Below are 12986 nucleotides of genomic sequence, written 5' to 3' on the forward strand. Positions count from 1 at the left end.
TTGCGAAGAAAAAGGAACTCTCATACATTGTTGGTGGGACTGCAAAATGGTGCAGCCTCTAGATAAAATGGTATGGAGGTTCCTCAGACAATTGCAGATAGATCTACCATATGACCCAGCTATCCCACTGCTGGGAATATACCCAGAGGAATGGAAATCATCAAGTTGAAGGTATACCTATTCCCCAATGTTCATTGCAGCACTATTTGCAATACCTAAGAGTTGGAACCAACCCAAATGTCCATCATGAGATGACTGGATACGGAAACTGTGGTATATCCACACAATGGAATACTACTCAGCTATGAAAAAGAATGAAATACTGCCATTTGCAATGACATGGATGGACCTAGAGAGTATGAAGTGAAATGAGTCACGCACAGAAAAAGAAATATCACATGTTCTCACTTATTTGTGGGAGCTAAAAATAAATAAATAAATACACAAACAATGTGGGGGGCGGGGAAGAAGACACAACAATTACAATTCCTTGAAGTTGATACGACAAGCTAACGGAAAGGAGTTTGTTGAGAGGGAGCGGGGAGAGGGAGCCAGGAGGGAGGTTTTGGTAATGGGCCACAATAATCAACCACACTGTACATTGACAAAATAAAATAAAACTAAAAAAAAAAAAAGACACCTCTATGTTCAGACTGAGTAGAGCAACTGAGTAGAGCAACTTGATTTAAAATGAATCTGAGTAGAGTAACTGAGTAGAGCAACTGAGTAGAGCAACTTGATTTAAAATGAATCTGAGTAGAGTAACTGAGTAGAGCAACTTGATTTAAAATGAATCTAAGGCTTGAAGAGTATCGACAGTGCAGACAGGAATATTAGGTTTTGGAGCAAAAGACCTGACTTTCTGTCACAGTCCAATGCTAACTTACCTTAGGCAAGGGTAACGAGCAAGAAAATTAACATTAATCAAGAAGCAAAGGCACTGGGCTAGGTAATTCTCTAGACGGTTCCTTCTTGGAGCTGATTGTCTAGCAGGGAGATAATGATAAATGTGATTAAAGTGATGAAAAAGCACAGGATGGTCTGAAGTTAGCCATCATAATAGAATGGAATATGGCATGCCTCTCAGAAGAGACAAGGTAGAAGGAACACTGGGAACCACTCTTAGACACTAAACCTCTGATTTTCTTTCTTTCACTCTTTCTTTCCATCTTTAGATGAGACTAACAAAACCAAGACTATTTGATAGGTAAATAAATTTATTCATATTTAGTTTCAGAACTATGGACCACACAACAAGAAGAAAAATAAGTCTTGGCCCCATTTGAGGCTAAAGTAATGAAGAAAGGAGGAAAAGGAATGCTTATCAATAATCGACATCCAATCCAATCCTTCTCATGATAATCCTTCTCAAAACAAGAAGATGTATGCAATCCTGCTAATAATCTCTTTATCTTACTACAGTTTAACATGCACACAGGTATAATGTTCTGTAATCATTACTGTGGGAGCTAATTCTCTTACTCCCATGTCAACAGGTGGTTACAACCTAACAGCAACATTCATACTGGGAGGTTCCAACAGCTTCTTATAGAATGTCTCTGAAACTTCTAGAGAAAGACGCCACAGTTGAGAAAAAGGAACAGTCTGAAAAACTGAAGTGGTTAAGTCAAGCTTATATAATTTTAATTAAAAAAATAAAATCGAGGGCCGAGCCCATGGCACACTTGGGAGAGTGCGGCGCTGGGAGCGCAGCAGCACTCCCGCCGCGGGTTCGGATCCTATATAGGGATGACTGGTGCGCTCACAGTGCTCACTGGCTGAGCGCGGTGTGGCTGGTCTCAAAAAGGACAAAAAAATAAAATAAAATAAAATAAAATCGAAAGAACAGCATCTTATTTCAACATTCTTTTGTAAGCAATTTTGATATACAGAATGTCTTTTTTAAAAATCTCAATCATAATAAAATACTGCTTTTGATACTTTGAAATTTAAAAAAAAAGCGTTATACCAACATCATCTCCCTGTCATGTGCATTTAGTTACCATGCTTCAAATTATTTGCTTTATTTAAAAACTCAATTAAAATGATGCACTATTTATTTTATTCTTATTTTCCACATAGTGCTATCCACTCTTTCTTTTCTTCTACTAGCCCATAGGAGCTGGGAGTTGTACATGGTCAGCTTTAAAATACTCCAGGGCGAGTGCAGCGTTGGCCCAGCACAGAGCCTGTCCCTCTATCTCCTCTGCTTTTCCTCATAAGTAATCTATAATCTTCACCAGAATACAGGGAAGGTACAAAAATGTATGGAACTCAATTTTGTTACTTATCAATAAAGGCCAAAAAAAAAAAAAAAAGCATATGTTTAAGTAACCTTTTGTAAATTATCTGTTTTCCATTTTTACTGTTAACATGTAAAGAATGTGGGGAGAGATAAATATAAAGAAATTCTATCTAAATTAACAACAACAAAAAAATCATCCATTCATTAAAATAAATAAATTTAACTTTATTCCTTTAGACATACCCAGAAAAACAAATATAACAAAACAAAATCAAATTCCTATTTGAAGAATCCTTTATAACAAATACATAACATGTAAAGATCGTAAAATAGTTTGATTTTTTTCTATTCTGAATCTTTATCTACCAAGATAGAAACTAAGGGGGGAAAAACTTTCTTTTAAAAAACTGAATGTTTATTTAATATAATTTCTAAAATACAGAATAAAATTGGTAAAAATTATGTTAGTGGTCTATGAACTAGTAAGATGTTGTTTACTACCCAGGCTGTGCTTGTCCTGTATTAAACGGGTACTGCACAGTAGACTGTTATCAGACAACTTCACCAAAGCAAGTGATTAGCAAAATAGCTTTTTAGTGAAAGACTTAAAGTTTCCAAGACTTAAAATTTTCTGATAACTAAAAAACTATTATAATAGTACATATTAATATTTTACTTATTTAATATTTATTTATAAAACTTCTAAACACAAGCTGATTGTTTATGTTTCTGCATTTGTTTTTCTAACAACTGTATATCCGTGCAAGGCAAAAAGTGACTTCAGTCCTTTGTAATATATGCTGATTAGCATAATAGATAAGATATTTGTGAACTTTTCCCCAAAGTCTTATCTGAAATTTTACAGGAATATTTTTGTTTAGATTTACTTACTTAGTAATACGGTCAATGTTGGCAATTTGCTTCTGGTTCCGTATAATCTCAATGGCTGCCCAAAGATGCTGGATAGCTTTTGTATCCGCCTGTCGTCTTTTTGTTAAACGTGCCATGACCTGTTTACTTCTTAAGCTGCAGTAATATACAAAAACAAGGAAAAAAAATATGGATTACAAATTTCACTGTAAATGGTTATCAGCACCTCCCAACTACTGATAGCACTCATATAGTGTGTAGGATTGCCAACTTTCTACTTTATTTCCTACAACCTACATCACCAGTTATTTCATAAAAGCTATCATTCACTTCATCACTTCATAAAGAGTGGCATTCTAAAAGCCAAAACTTAAAAAGGATGTCCCAAGGAGGACAAGTGGCAACTTGTACTAATATATCCCCCCAAGAATAATAATAAGTTTTATTTTAAAGCACAGAAATGTTACAAGATAAGATTTCATTTTTGATATTATATTTTGTGTGTAATTTGCTCAGTACAAAATAGAATTTAAGTGTCCTGTTTGGAACTTTGGTTTATTATAGTCATGGCTTAAAAAATCCAACTTTATATGCATATATTGATAAATGAAAACGTTCTTTTTTAAAAAAATAAAACCATGAACAGAAAATACAAGATATTACTTCTGGGGTGAGATGTGAAAGGCTAAAGGATAGTATACTACAGTACTATACATTGTTAGGAATGATCAAATTCTTGGATTTTGGTAGATATTAGTTTCAGGGTATTTATTACATTATTATTAGGAAATAACACTGTTATTTTATTCAAATTTCAATATTCTGGGTGAGCTGAAGAAAATAGCCATCACACCTCCCGATAGTTTTCCAGCTGTGTCCCAGCAAAACTGGAGAAAAACTGGGTGGTAAAGTCTGGATGTCTGAGGAGCGCTGAGGTGACAGAAAAGGCCTCTGGGGGCACAGCATGGGGGTCTCTCTGCTAGGGACGGTGCAGGCCTATCAACTCTTCCCCGTGAACTTCCCCCTTCATCATGAATCCCTGCATCTGGGAACCACTGGGAATCATATAATATCTAAATCCTGCATCTGGGAATCATATAATGTCTAAAACATACAGGTTATGATGCTGAGTTTAAAATCTAGGCCCTTAAAAAAATAAATAAAATAAAGTATAGGCCCTTAAGTATAAGGTGAACATTAACCCTTCTGAGATGGCTAAAATCTCCTTGACCTGGTCTTCCCTGTCTTTCCCCTCCCTAAGTAACAGACTTTATTTTTACAGCAATTTTAGGTTTACAGAGAAATTCAGCAGAAAGCACAGACAGCAACCGCCACAGTGTCTCCTATTATTAACATGTTGCATTAGTATGCTACATTTGTTACAATTATGAACCAATATTGGTCAATCATTATCAACTCAATTTAGCATTAGGGTCCCCTCTGTGCTGGGTTTTACCGAATGTGTGTGCCATGTATTCAGCACGACAGCACCATATTCTCCACTGGGAAACTCACTCAGCACTCTTCCGTGTTCCATGACTGGCCAAGAGAGCCAGATCAATCTCCTGCTTCTCCACCTCTACGTTTCTTTTCACCACCCACTCAGTTCTCCATCTTTCTCTAACAAACCCAAATTAACCCTGCAGTTGCCATCCAAGCTTAACTTGAGCTCATTTCTGGTGAGTATGGAGTCAATCAGACTCCTACAATGAGTGTTTTTCAGAATCACACTGCTCACAAAATACATTTTGAACATGTTTAAGGTGCTCCTGAGTACCCCATTTCTTCACACTATTCCTTCTAATAGTTCCAAACTTTGCTCCACAGAGAGAATATTTCAAAAATAATTCAAGTTTTAAATAAAACTTAAGGAAAACCACTTGGTTCTGTATAAACTTGGACATATAACTAAAAGATAATAAAAACTGCAATTCTGATTTATGACTGCCTGTTTTAGAGTGACCATTTTAAAATGTACAGAAACTTCTCAGTTTAAGTGTGTACATATAGACGTGCCAACTTTCAGAATCTGATAAGCCTTAGTAAGGAATTTACTGGTAAGGATATAAAATGTTAGAAAAGTGACATCTACTGGTGAACTGCGGTAAAACAACTCAGCCCTGTCAAGAGTGGGTCACTCTTATATACTAAAAATACACAGCTGTGTAAGGTGCTGTGCCAGCATAATGAAGTGATGTTACTGTTCAAATGATGATCCTGGCCAAAAAGTAACCAAAGACTGGGAGAGGAAACCTGACATATACATGGAAGTACTAATTATAAGATTATGTATGACATATAAATGTCCAGAATATGTACTATGAGAATTCAGACAAAGGAAATACTACTTCTAGGTTAGGTAAATTTGAGCAGAAAGAGATGAAGAACTCTGCAAAATGATAAATATGTGGGAAAATACAAAAGCTAATTTTTCTTTTCTTAATTTTTTTAATAGATGTTTAAAGCAAAGATAAAAATAACTGATAGGTGTCACTAGGCTTATGTCATAGGTAGAAGTAAAATATATGACAATCATAACACAAAGGATGGGAAGGGGAAGAAACAGGATTATATTATTGTAAATTTCTTACATTTTATGTGAAGTGTTATTATATTAATTCAAAGGGGACTATGGTAAAATAAGGATGCATACTGTAATCCCTAGGGCAAACACTAAAGAATAATATAAACAGATATAGGTAACATAAAATTGAACTTATAAATTATTTTTTCAAGATATATATATATATATATATATATATGTAAAATTAAGAATGTATCCAGAACTACAGGAAATATGTAACAGCAAAGCTAGCATCTTAAAATACTAAAATAAACAATAAACAAATCTATTTATATAACATAATAACGAGAAGAATATAATAGTGTGGACTAAGTAGTAGAAACTCTAAAAGTGATGTTACATATTCCTAGAAATGATTAAAATCAAGAGCAAAGAATAAAGCAGAGCTATGCCTCAGGAAAACAGATCAAGAGTTAAAGATTTCTGAGATCCGCCTGAACCAAGTCACAGAAAGCAGATATACCTTCTAAAAAAAGGTACACCACAAGGAAGATGATTGCAGTTATGAGAGCCCACAGCAAACCCTGTGAAGAACGCAAGGGAAGACTTGTCCAGGTCAGGTGAGCACAGGGAAGTCTGAGGCACATCATAAAAGCACCAAAAAAACTTGACCATTAAAATAAGATCTCTTTAAAGCATACCCACTGAAATTCTTCTTTCTTATGAAATCTAAATTCGTTCCTTCATGTAACATATACTTCATGCATGCCTGTTATATGCACGTCTGGGGACAGCAATAAGCAAAACAGACAAAAATCCTTCTCTCATCAAGTACATATGACTATCGAAGTGGCTAGATATACATTTTTTAAAAAGGATAGCAATTTGGGTGTTCATCAATAAAAAGAAGTCTTAGGAAATAAGTTTCTCAGATCCTAGGTACAGACAGCTGATCACTTAAGGTCCTCAATGTAGCCAAACAAAACTTTTCAGTCTATTCTTATGTGTATGTATATTCTATTACTAAAATGCACCACTCACAATTCCAAAATATGCCACATAACTTCACACCTCTATCCCTCTGCTTAAATAATTCTCTCTGCCCGGAATGTATTCCCCAGTCCCTTTACTAATTAAAATTTCCCTGTCCTTTCTAGGACTTACTCCAATGCAGTCTTCCCTGACCAACCTTTTCTTTTGGAATCAAACTAAATCAAACTCAACTGGCTTTTGCAAGATAGTAATTTGTTTATACAATTCTTACAAATTTATTGCTTGTACAAATAATTATAAATTCCTCAAAAGAATTTTTTAATTTAACTAAGAAAAAAATGTCTCATTTATTTTTACATTTTATGTCTTTCAAGGTGCCTAGATTAGTTTTGAACATGCTCAACTTTCAATATGAAATCATTAAATTCAACTTTTCCAGCTATATTATATAAATAACTAGATCCCAGAGTAAAACTTTATTTATGTTTTATAAAAGACTGAAACACCAAAGGAAAGATCAGAAGACTTGTAGAAATCATTAGTCTCCAATCTTTTTCCTGTTCCAATGCATTTGAAGAATACTTGTATAATAGAGTCCTTTCAGTAAAAGTAGCTCCTTTAGTAAGTGATTCTCAAGAGGCCTATAATTTAAAAAATAAAAAATAAAACCAAAAACTTCCAAGTAACTTTAATAAGCCCCCAGGTGATACTGATATTCTCTATCTCTACAAATCCAGATTTACTGCAATCCCTCTGTCTATAGGAGTGTTATTTTGTATCACACCACTTCTACCCAAATAGATGTGAAAAATGGAGAATAAACGAGAAAGCAAGTCAGGAAGAACTAAAATATAGGCAAAATTAAACAATGTATTGCTTAGTGATATATACACATGTGTGAAAACCATTTTTTAATGCAAGGAAACGATAAAACATTTGAGTGGCAGGGAAGAGCAATGGAGAAACTGTGAGAATTCACAGCATCAGATATGTTCTGATTTTACTTCTAGCAATGGGTCGGTTTTTTTTATTATATTACCTAAAATAAATAGAAAATATTCTCAAATATTTGTATCAGATATTACATAAAATTTAAAAATAATCCTATTGTTTTAAGCTGCATCACATTGTTGCTTATTTAACACTTTTCCCAAAAGTCTAATAGCAATTTTACATTTTATTGTCTAGTCATACCATCTTCCCATTTATATGTATATGTACTTTTATATATTAAGGCTATTCATAAAATACTTTTCTCTTTGCCTCTTAATAAAGATTAAATAAAATTATAATGAATCTAGCTATGTATTCCTTTACAATTACTTCTGTGACTAGAAGTCCTTCTGCACTGAGATCAGAAAAACATTGAATTATGTTTTCCTCTGATTTATAATTTATTTTTTAATATTGGCTTTTAACCCATCAGGAATTACTTTTTATTATTATTAATAAGCTTTATTTTTTAGAGCAGTTTTACTTCCACAGCAAAATTGAATGGAAAATACAGAGAGTTCCTATATACTCCCAGTCCCCACATGTGCACAGCCTCTCTCATTAACATTCCCAACCAGAGTGGGGCATTTATCACAATCGAGGAACCCACATTGACAGGTCATTATCACCCAAAGTCCACAGCTTACATTAGGGTTCACCCTTGATGGTGAACCTTCTACGGGTTTTGACATGTACAATAACAAGTACACACCACTATGGTATCATACAGAGTATTTTTAAACATTTATGTATTTTTAAATTGACGCATTGATTGTACGTATTTATGGGGTACAGAGTTATATATTTCAGTACATGTACTCAACGTGTGATGATCAAATCAGGGTAGTTAGCATATTGATCATCACAAAAATTTATCATTTCTTGGTGACAAGAGCACTTGAGCTCCTCTCTTTTAGCCATTCGAGAACATACAATGAATTATTGTTGACTGTAGATGCCTAGCACCTCTATCTTCACTGCCCTAAAAATCCTCTGTGCTCCACCTATTAATTCCCTCCATCCCTTCTAACCCCTGGGAGCCACTGATCTTTTTACCGTCTTCATAGTTTGCCTTTTCCAGATTGCCATATAGTTGGAATTATATGGTATGTACACAGCCTTTCCACATTGGCTTTTTTCACTTAGTAATATACATTTAAATTTCTTCCATGCCTTCTCATGGCTTGATAGCTCATTTCTTTTTAGTGATATAATATTCCACTGGCCAGGTATAATGCAGTTTACTTATCCATTTACCTACTAAAGGACATCTTGGTTGCTTCCAAGTTTTGGCAATTACGAATAAGGCTGCTATAAACATCCTTGTGCAGGTTTTTGTGTGCACACAGTTTTCAGTTGAGAAAATACCAAGGAGCGTCATTGCTGGTATCATAGAGTGTTTAGTTTTGTGAGAAACTGCCAAACTGTCTTCCAAAGGGCCTGTGCCGTTCTGCAGTCCCACCAGCAGTGAATGAGAGGTCCTGTTCCTCCACATCCTCGCCAGCATTTGGTGTTGTCCGTGTTCTGGATTTTGGCCATTCTAACAGGCGTGTTGTAATATTGTATCAATGTTATAATTTTCAATCCCCTAATGACACGATGTTCAACATTTTTTCATATGTCTTCTTTGGTGAGGTGTCCATCCAGGTTTTTTGCCCATTTTTTAATCAGGTTGTCCATTTTCTTATTGTTGGGTTTTAAGAGTTTTTTGTACATTTTGGTTAACAGACTTTCATCAGATGTATCTTTCCAAGTATTTTCTCACAGTCCATGGTTTATCTTCTCATTCTCTTGAAATTGTCTTTCACAGATCAGAAGTTTTAAATTTTAATAAAGTCCAGCTTATCAATTCTTTCTTTCGCGGGTTGTGCCTTTGGTGTGTATCTAAAAAATTATTACCATAGCCAAGTTCAGCTAGGTTTTCTGTTATCTTTTATGAGTTTTATAATTTTGTGTTTTACATTTAGATCTATGATCCATCTTCAGTTAATTTTTGTGAAGGCTGTAAGGCCTGTGTCTAGATTCACTTTTTTCTTGCATCTGGATGTCCAGTTGTTCCAGCACCATTTCTTCAATAGACTATCTTTGCTCGACTGGATGGCCTTTGCTCCTTTGTGAAAGCACAGTTGACTGTATTGATGTGGGTCTGTTTCTGGGCTCTCTATTCTGTTCCACTGTTCTGTTTGTTCCTTCACCAATGCCACATTGTCTAGATTGCTGTAGCTTTACAGTAAGTCTTGAAGTTGGGTACTGTCAGTCCTCTAACTTTGCTCTTCTCCAATACTATGTTGACTCTTCTGGGTCACTTGACCCTCCATATAAATTTCAGAGTCAGTTTGTTGGCATCCATGAAATAATTTGCTGAGATTTTGATTGGGACTGCACTGAATCTATAGATCAAAGTGGGAAGAATTAATATTGTGACAATATTGAGTGTTCCTATCCATGGAATAGTTCACCATTTGTTTAATTATTCTTTGATATTTATTATGACTCATGTAGTCTTCCTCATACAGATTTTGTATATATTGTGTTAGATTTCTACCTAAGGGTTTTCATTTTAGGGGCTGCTAATGCAAACAGTAATCTGTTTTTAATTTGAAATTACACTTGTTCAGTGCTGGTATACAGAGAAGTGATTGATTTTTGTTTAACTTTGTAGCCTACAACCTGGCATAATCGCTTATTTTTGTCATTGTTGATCCTTTTGGATTTTCTACATAGGCAGTCATGTAGAACGTACAAAAAAAGACAGTTTTATTTCTTCCTTCCCAATTTGTATGCTGTTTATTTCCTTTCTTATATTATTGCATTAGCTAGTGCTATGGTTTAAACGTATATGTCCCCCCAAATTTCATGTTACAAATTAAAATCAAAGGTGATAGCATTAAGAGGTGGGAACTCTGGAAGGTCATTCGGCTATGAGGGCTCCTCCCTCATGACTGGGATTAATACCTGTATTAGTCTGTTTTGTGTTGCTATAACAGAATACCTGAGACTGGGTAATTTTTAAAGAACAGAGGTTTATTTGGCTTATGATTCTGGGAAAGCTGCAACAGGCACAGGCCTCAGGCTGCTTCTACTCATGGTGGAAAGTGACAGCAGCTGGTGGGTACAAAGCAGATCACATGGTGAGAGGAAGCAAGAGAGAGAGAGAAGGTGCCAGGATCTTTTAAACAGCAAGCTCTCATGGGAATTAACAGAGCAAAAACTCACTCATTAATCCCCCATCCCCCAGGGAGAGCATTAATTCATTTGTGAGGGATCTGCCCCCATGACTCAATCAGTTTCCAACACTGCCACATTCACGATCAGATTTCCACATGAGCTTTGGTGGGGACAACACATCCAAACTCTATCATTCTGTCCCTGGCCCCCCAAAACTCTCACGTACAAAATATAATCATTCCATCCCAACAGTCCCAAAAGCGTTAACTTGTTCCAGCACCAACTTAAAAGTCCAAAGTCTCATCTGAGACCCAAGGCCAAACTCCTTCCAGCTGTGAACCTATGAAAATCAAAAACAAATTTATCTACTTCCAAGATACAATGGTGGAACTGACATTGGATATATATTCTCATTCCAAAAGGAGGAACAGATCAGGAGAAAGGAGAAACAGGCCCCACACAAGTCTGAAACCCAGCAGGACAGACATTAAGTCTTAAAGCTCCAGAATAATCTTCTTTGACTCCAAGTCCCACATCCTGGGCACAATGGGGCATCTGGGCCCCCAAAGCCTTGGGCAGCCTCATTCCCACAGCTCTGCCAGGCACAGTGCACTGGGCAGTGCTGGTGCCTGGGTCTTTTCCAGGCCAGCATTGTACACTGCCAGTGGCCCTACAGTTCTGGGGTCCTAGTGGCAGCCCTTCTGCCGTGGCTCTACTAGACATTTCCCTGGTGAGGGCTCTCTGTGGGGGCTCCAACCCCACTTTCCTGCTTGGCATTGCTCTAGTAGATGGCCTCTGCAGTGGCTCCGCCCCTGAGGCAGGTCTCTGTCTGGGCTCCCAGGCTTTCCCATACATCCTCTGAAATCTGGATGGAGGCTGCCATGCCTCCACTGCTGTCATGTCCTGCCGGCCTGTAGACTTAACACAATGTGGACACCACCGAGGTTTCAGGCCTCTACTTTCCAGAGCTGCTGTACGAACCACACTTGAGGCTGCTTGAGGCAGGGCTGCTCCAGCCAGAGCAGCTGGGATGGAGGGAGCAGTTTCTCAAGGGCAGCTGTTCCCTGGGACTGTCCTCTAGAACAACTAAGTCCTTCTGGGCCTCAGGGTCTTTGATGGGAGAGCACTCTTCCAGACTTCTGAAATGCCTTCAGGGTCTTTTTCCCATTGTCTTAGTTATTAGCATCTGGCTGCCTCACCAGCAAGATAATGTCTTTAGTAACCAGTTTATCTGCTTCACCCTTGCATTTTTCTCCAGCTCTCTGCTTCTCTACCACATGGCCAGGCTGCAAATTTTCCAAATCTTTACGCTCTGCTTCCCTTTTAAATTCTGGCTGTACATCATGCCTTTGCCACCATAACTCAGAGTAGGCTGTTAAAAGTAACCATGCAGCTTCCTTAATGCTTTGCTGCTTAGAAATTTTTTCCACCAAACATTCTGGTTCACAACTCTTAAGTCCCACCTTCCACAAAGTCCAACGGCATGGACACAATGCAGCCAAGTTCCTTGCTTTGGTGTAGCAAAAGTGATCTTTTGTCCAATTCTCAATAAGTTCCCCATTTCTATCTGATACCTCATCATCCACATGGTCTTTACTGTCCATATTTTTCTAAGCATTCTGGTCATAACCATTTAACCAATCTCTAAAATCTTCCAAACATTCTCTCATCTTTTGGTCTTCTTCTAAGTCCTCCAAATTCCTCAAACCTTTGCCTAACACACAGTTCCAAAGCTGCATCCACATTTTCAGGTATCTGCATAGCGACGCCCCACTTCTTGGCACCAATTTTCTGTATTAGTCCATTTTGTGTTGCTATAACAGAATATCTGAGACTGGGTAATTTATAAAGAATAGGTTTATTTGCTTATGATTCTGGGACAGCTGCATCTGCCATGGGCCTCAGGCTGCTTCTACTCATGGTGGAAAGCAGCAGGCAGTCAGCCGGTACAAGCAGATTCCATAGCGAGAGGAAGCAAGAGAGAGAGGGGAGGTGCCAGGGTCTTTTAAACAACCAGCTCTCATGGGAACTAATAGAGAGAGAACTCACTCATTAATCCTCCCACCTAAGAAGACACTAATCCATTCATGAGGGAACAGCCCCCATGACTCAATCAGTTTCCAACACTACCACATTCAGGATCAGATTTCCACATGGGTTTTGGCAGGGGCAACACATCCAAATTCTATCAAT

At 37.0% G+C, this 12986-nt stretch overlaps 1 protein-coding gene across 2 annotated transcripts in view; it reads right to left on the reverse strand.

Annotated features, from left to right (window-relative positions):
* The window catches only part of ZMYND11 (zinc finger, MYND-type containing 11), a 72933-nt gene extending 69662 nt beyond the window's left edge, over positions 1-3271 (reverse strand). Inside the window, exon 1 of one of the 2 annotated variants that reach the window (XM_008590521.1) lies at positions 3137-3271. In XM_008590521.1, the coding sequence (XP_008588743.1) occupies positions 3137-3252 (116 nt within the window). In that variant the 5' untranslated portion in view covers positions 3253-3271. The remainder of the gene's footprint in view (positions 1-3136) is intronic. The other variant, XM_008590522.1, reaches the window with a different exon arrangement.
* Between the last annotated feature and the right edge of the window lie 9715 nt (positions 3272-12986).

Source organism: Galeopterus variegatus, unplaced genomic scaffold (genome assembly GCF_000696425.1).
Source record: "Galeopterus variegatus unplaced genomic scaffold, G_variegatus-3.0.2 Scaffold6180, whole genome shotgun sequence".
Classification (NCBI taxonomy): domain Eukaryota; kingdom Metazoa; phylum Chordata; class Mammalia; order Dermoptera; family Cynocephalidae; genus Galeopterus; species Galeopterus variegatus.